This window comes from Oncorhynchus mykiss, chromosome 7 (genome assembly GCF_013265735.2).
Source record: "Oncorhynchus mykiss isolate Arlee chromosome 7, USDA_OmykA_1.1, whole genome shotgun sequence".
Classification (NCBI taxonomy): Eukaryota; Metazoa; Chordata; class Actinopteri; order Salmoniformes; family Salmonidae; genus Oncorhynchus; species Oncorhynchus mykiss.
Window position 1 is genome coordinate 70523235 of NC_048571.1, and position 6863 is coordinate 70530097.

Below are 6863 nucleotides of genomic sequence, written 5' to 3' on the forward strand. Positions count from 1 at the left end.
CCCATCCACTCATCCTCTCTCACCCCTTCAACTCCCCCATCCTCCCATCCTCTCTCTCAACCCTTCAACTCTCCCTCCATTTTACCCGATTCTTCTGTCTTGCCTTTCCATTCGACACACCCACCAATGCTCCTGAACTTCGTCATGGAGAGAAGGGAGGGGGCTAAGAGAAAGTATAGCAGGAGGGTGGGTTTCTTTTGTTTTTCACAGTTCTCGGGGGGGGGGGGGGGGGTGAGAGAAGAGGAGGGAGAGTGGGGTGAGAGAGGGGGGTGTGAGCCATGATTTAAAGGGAGCATGGAATTCCCCCTCTGAGTTAGCGCTCACCTGGCCCCTCCCACATGCCTTTCTAGAGTATAAAGCCTTTCACAGGTATATCCAGCAGCAGGTGTATCTATGAAACTAGAGCGAGAGAGATAAAGGGAGAGAGACAAGGTAAAGAAGGAGATAAACCGTGGAGTATATTGAACAACTCTTGGAGTGAATCACAAACACTGGACTCTAAAACAAACAGTGGATAATTATTGATCTAACACCTTCTCATTGCTGCCTGTCGGTTGCCTCAGAATCAGGTACGTGCGGAAGTGTAGGTGCTCTTTGGGGAGTAACGGGGTGGTTGCTTGGGTCTGAGGTCACATGGACCTTTGGGGAGTAACGGGGTGGTTGCTTGGGTCTGAGGTCACATGGACCTTTGGGGAGTAACGGGGTGGTTGCTTGGGTCTGAGGTCACATGGACCTTTGGGGAGTAACGGGGTGGTTGCTTGGGTCTGAGTCACATGGACCTTTGGGGAGTAACGGGGTGGTTGCTTGGGTCTGAGGTCACATGGACCTTTGGGGAGTAACGGGGTGGTTGCTTGGGTCTGAGGTCACATGGACCTTTGGGGAGTAACGGGGTGGTTGCTTGGGTCTGAGGTCACATGGACCTTTGGGGAGTAACGGGGTGGTTGCTTGTGTCTGAGGTCACATGGACCTTTGGGGAGTAACGGGGTGGTTGCTTGGGTCTGAGGTCACATGGACCTTTGGGGAGTAACGGGGTGGTTGCTTGGGTCTGAGGTCACATGGACCTTTGGGGAGTAACGGGGTGGTTGCTTGGGTCTGAGGTCACATGGACCTTTGGGGAGTAACGGGGTGGTTGCTTGGGTCTGAGGTCACATGAACCTTTGCAGCATGTTTTGAAGAAACCTCCAATTGATTGATCCAATTTATGTTGACATATATGTAAAATATTGGGGAAAGTCAGTTTATATTAATCCACAGCAGATTAAAGAAAACAAAAACTGGTGTGTATTCACACACAGCCAAAGGTTTTGCATTCATGACCCACTTCAAACAGTGAATACAATGAGGAATGGGTGAAAAGTTTTACTGTCACATCAATTTCCAAATGTTTAATGTTGATCATCCTTCTCCATGCATCAAATGGCTCACTCAATTGTCTCCTGGTTACAGAAACTATACTACCGACTATCTTAATATAATTATTATATTTGTTCATTAATCTATATCCATAATCAGCATCCTAACTGTACATAAATGAATTTCTCTCCTGGTTGCAGAGAGCCCATGTCGTCTGCCAGTGAGCTGTGTAGGATCCTGACCAACGCCAACATGACCATGTACCAGACTGGAAGCTCCGAGCCCCTGCAGCCTCAGCCGCTGCAGCCCAGTCTCACCACCGTGTCTCTGCCCTCCACAGGAGACCTGCTGCAGCTCTCAGACCTCTCCACATGCAGCTCGAGCATACTGGGTGAGAACACAGTCTTATTTATACTTATTTTGTACTTTATTAAATGTTTTATTGTACAACAAAAACATAAGTCTCAATATACTGAAAAATGATGCATTGCACCAGATTTAGCTAACTACAAATGTTCATCTGCAGTCACCTGGGCGCCATAGGTATCTTATACCAATGCCTCTTTATAATCACTTAGCAGGTGATGACATTATGATATCTATACAGGGGGAAAAATACACCTAAACTGATTGACAGAAAAGGAGGATGTGTAATTTTCTCTGCTTTGTTATCAGCATGTGGGACAATTTAGTCCTTGATATGTACTTTTGTGTTGATCACCTGGGAAACCACAGTGTGGATGTGTGTCATCTTTTCTGTGGGGATCTTTATTCAGTCAGGAGTTTTAGCGGTTCTTTGGTTTTGGTCACCTTGTTGGCTGGTGAAGTTTGTGGATATTTCCCATTGTCTCACCCTGGAAGAGACATGTCTGTTGACTGAGCCTGTTGGCAGACACTCAGTCAAAGACCATAGTAAAACACATGTCCTTTAGCCAAACTCCCAGACAGACAGGGGATTGGCTGAACCTTGCAATGACCTAATTTAGAAGGCTGTTAAATCATTAACTGGGACAATGTTTTGTCTTAAATTGAGGAATGTCTTTCAGATGCCTCAAGCTTTATTTGACTTGCCCTGGCCTAGCCAGTGATAAGTTGTGATTAGAACTGTTTAGGTAGTTGAGGTAGTGTTTATCGACACTGTGCAGACATAAACTAGAGACAGGCGTTCTGACTACCTTAAACCACACACTCAGGTTTCACAGGTCAGGAGCTGGGTTCTTGTGTGGGTTGGCACTTCATTGAAAGGCTTCAGTTAGTCAGTATCTTGTGGTTTAACTGGGTGGTTAGATTGACAAGGTTTCTTATGGCTCATTGACAGATTGTTCAATCTCAAAAGAGGGATGGTGATTTTACAAGAACAGCATCATGCCTCACACATACACACACACACACACACACACACACACACACACACACACACACACACACACACACACACACACACACACACACTACACAAATCTAACACCCATTCCTCCTCTGTATCCTCCTCTAGTTCAATGGTATGACCAGAACCCTCAGTACTGGAGCAAACAGAATGTGTTGGAGTGGATCAGCTTCTATGTGGAGGGCAATAAGTTTGATGCCAGCACACTGAGCCTATCCTGCTGCTTCATGGACGGATCCACGCTCTGCCAACTGACCAGAGATCAGCTGTTAAACATGTTTGGAATGTCCCTCGGGGCTCAGCTCTACCAAAGCCTGATGGAACTCAAGGCCAAATATGGTAAGGATCTGACAGAAGTGAATTGAATAAACATTATTGATGATCCTTAAAATAGCAGCAGACACATGCATTTGGTAATGATTCAGTCATTTAATTTATTTTTGTGGTCCAGATCTAAATGAGACCTGTAAGCTCCTGGACAACTTCCTGCATGAGTTTCTAGACTTTCCTCTGCTCAGCACAGTAGAAGTAAATGAAGGTAAACACATCCTCTTGTCTATTCTTCATACTTCCTATCTCAGACTGACAAACCAAAGCCTTGAGTGTCAAATGGACACATTTGCTTACGTTGTGATGTTACTGTTACAGTTGTGAAAGAGACAAGCTACAACGACTTCTCACACGTCTTCAAGAACTTCAACTTCGATAACATGAAGCCGCTCAGCGACCACGGATACGAGTCCGACAGCATGCACAGCTCCTCGTCAGGTGAGAGGTGTCCCCCTTTTCTCTTCTTCTCGTTTGTCATCTTTCCACCTTATCTCCTCTCATCTCCTCTCATCTCATCTCCTCTCATCTCTGTTCCCCCAATTCTTCCCACATCACTGAATCAGTATGTGATTGGTCTGGCCTGTATCACTGAGCCCAAGGCCTAGTTCATTGATCAAGGCAGGATGAAGGAGCGGCCATATTGAAACTGTATTCCCTCCTCTCTCCCTGCCCCCAGGTGGAATGCTCAGCTTCCAGAACCCCAGCTCTCCAGAATCCAGGAGCAGTGAGTCCGACCCAGAGTTCTCCTACCCTCAGATAGCCAGTGAGTACAACTTTTCCTAAGTGGACTTAACAATCTTGAACTTCCGGTGGTTGAGTATGATGGGTGAGCCTTTAAAGTGCATGTCTCTTTGAAAGCCAGTCTGTTATTCTAAACTCCTGAACCATTGTGTTTGACAGAAATGCACATAAAGACAGAGAGGGGAGAGATAATGAAGAGAGGCAGAGGAAGACCTCCCAAACACAGCCACGATCCCAGACACTACCAGATCTCCAAGAAGAGCAAACATGGTGAGTGACTCCTATCATTCTAACACACACACACACACACACACACACACACACACACACACACACACACACACACACACACACACACACACACACACACACACACACACATCAATGTCAACAACTGTTTTCAATGGTGCTCTGTAGAAGCATGGTTTTATCAGTCATGTGATAGCATACATTTTGCATCGGGTACTGAAAACAGCCACAGTCAAAACATCACAGGTGTTTTTAGGTCCTAGTCTGTTAACCACGTGCACGCACGAACACACACACACACACACACACACACACGCACACACACACACACACATACACACACATGCTGGGCACACTCGTAAATAGAGTATGCACATACACATGCTTGCACACACACATACTAACATAAACACACCTGCTCTACCTCATCCTTGCTTGCTTTAGCACACACACACCTGTGCTGTTCACACACACCTAACTCTTCCTCTCCCCTGTCCCCCGATAGCGCCCCGTGGGACCCACCTGTGGGAGTTCATTAGGGACATCCTGATCCACCCAGAGCTGAACCAGAACCAGGGACTGATGAAGTGGGAGGACCGCAGTGAGGGCGTCTTCAAGTTCCTCAAGTCTGAGGCTGTTGCCCAGCTGTGGGGGCAGAAGAAGAAGAACAGCAGCATGACATACGAGAAGCTCAGCCGCGCCATGAGGTAGGAAACCATGGAGATATAGCAGTACCGTCATGGCAACTATCCATGGAAACCCTAATCCTAGCAACCATGCTTGGCTTTTGGGTGCTAGCTAACTTAATAGAGTCAACCAGTTGAGGATGGAGTTAGAAGATTGATAGAACAACGATAAAATGTCTGTGAAAAACCATTGTCTTGTCATGAGACTAACCAGTGCCTCTCCTTCCTGCCTCCCTCTTATAGATACTACTATAAGAGAGAGATCCTGGATAGGGTGGACGGTAGACGGCTGGTCTATAAGTTTGGGAAGAACTCCACTGGCTGGAAGGTGGAAGAGACCAGGCTGCATGGCATGTGAGACACAAGAGTGGCGGGGGTGTTAACTGGACAGAGCAGTCCCTTCTGTCCTATTGTACTGTAGATAGGACAACCCACTCTCTGGTCAACAGCCCTATACCTGAAATATTATAAAGACTCTAACTTCTCTTCTTCCAGGGGAGGTGTTGCAGAAAAGCCAGTGTTTTTGGCTCCAGTAGGTTTTATGAACCAGTATTGATATTTTACTGTAACTAGTATGTTTGTATGTTTAACTGTGTATCTGGATTTTGAGTCAGGAATTGTTGTGGACACCGCTTTGGGCCTACAAGATGGTATGTCTGTTTTCAGTTATATTCTCCATGGGATAGATAATGAGAAAAAGGCATTTATGATTGCATTTCTATAAACGCTTTATATTGTGTGGGAGTAACTCACTTTATGTGTCACTATGACAACCACCTGGGTATATGGGCATTATAGTTTTTACCGTGGCAATATCCGCACCAAGCACATATATTGATCTGTTTTTAAAGTGCTTGTTTATTTATATTTTTTATATTTACTGAGGGACAGTAGCACTTAATTATAATTGCATATGTCTAATTGCAAGACGGCTGGTTGCAAAACTTGTGACTTCTAAAATGAGCCATTGTTTAGAATAAAATCAAATAACATTTTAATTGTCACAAGAAGTGTAGACTTGCAGTGAAATGCTTAATTTACAGGTCCATTTCCAACAATGTAGAGTTAAAGATAAAGATTATATTGTTTAAAAATATAAAAAAAGAGAAGAGCCTCATGTTGTGTTTTAACCTTGGTATTAAAGGGATGGTGTTTAATGATAAACCTGATATGGAGGGAGGAGACGACTGGAGGACAAAAAAGAGAGAGAGAAGAGAGAGAGAGGAGTAACTAAATGAAGGGATACTCATTATAAACTATTGGTGACATGAAGTGTATTTCTCTCTTTCAGCGTGAATGTTGTCTAGAAAGTATATGTCCTTTATAGCCATATAAATCTTCATGTACCTCACTAGACCAGACCGACATCAGAACAGTTTGTATTAATAATCCGTTTAAAACAAATCAACGACTGTTCTATATAATTGTTTATTATGTTATTCAGCTGATCTTTTCTTCGTCTGGATCACTCAATATCATGTGTATGAGAATTACATCTCAGACTGTATCGTTTCTATTTACACCCATGTATGTACAGAATATTGTTTTATTTTGTATTTAAGAGTCTTTTTACGGAAATAAACTATGTTTGAAATAATGTAAATGTCTGTGTGTGTTTAGTAGAAATTGATTATGTTTTTGTGTCTGAAAACAAAAGCCATATAGCACACTAATTGAGCTCAAATGTCCTTTGAATTAACTTTTTGCAATCCACTCTGTGTAAAAGCATAAGATAAATGACTAAAATGTGAATGGAAATATACACTACATGACCAAATGTATGTGGACACCTGCTCTTCGAATATTTAATTCCAAAATCATTGGCATTAATATGGAGTTGCTCCCCGCTTTGCTGCTATAACAGCCTCCACTCTTCTGGGAAGACTTTCCACAACATGTTTGAATATTGCTGCAGGGACTTGCTTCCTTTCAGCCACAAGAGCATTACTGAGGTCGAATACTGATGTTGGGCGATTAGGCCTGGCTCTCAGTCAGTGTTCCAATTCATCCCAAAGGTGTTCGATGGGGTTGAGGTCAGGACACTGTGCAGCCCAGTCAAGTTCTTCCACACCCATCTCGACAAAAGAATTCTGTATGGACCTTGTTTTGTGCACTGG

At 44.1% G+C, this 6863-nt stretch overlaps 1 protein-coding gene across 1 annotated transcript; it reads left to right on the forward strand.

The window, feature by feature from the left end:
• Nucleotides 1–366: 366 nt before the first annotated feature.
• LOC110528369 (ETS-related transcription factor Elf-3) lies at nucleotides 367–6344 on the forward strand. The gene is made up of 9 exons (XM_021610388.2): nucleotides 367–569; nucleotides 1554–1744; nucleotides 2849–3079; nucleotides 3192–3278; nucleotides 3389–3508; nucleotides 3747–3833; nucleotides 3971–4081; nucleotides 4566–4767; nucleotides 4990–6344. Exons 2-9 carry the CDS (start codon nucleotides 1561–1563, stop codon nucleotides 5102–5104), a joined length of 1137 nt encoding a protein of 378 aa, XP_021466063.1. The 5' UTR covers nucleotides 367–569; nucleotides 1554–1560; the 3' UTR covers nucleotides 5105–6344.
• Nucleotides 6345–6863: the final 519 nt, after the last annotated feature.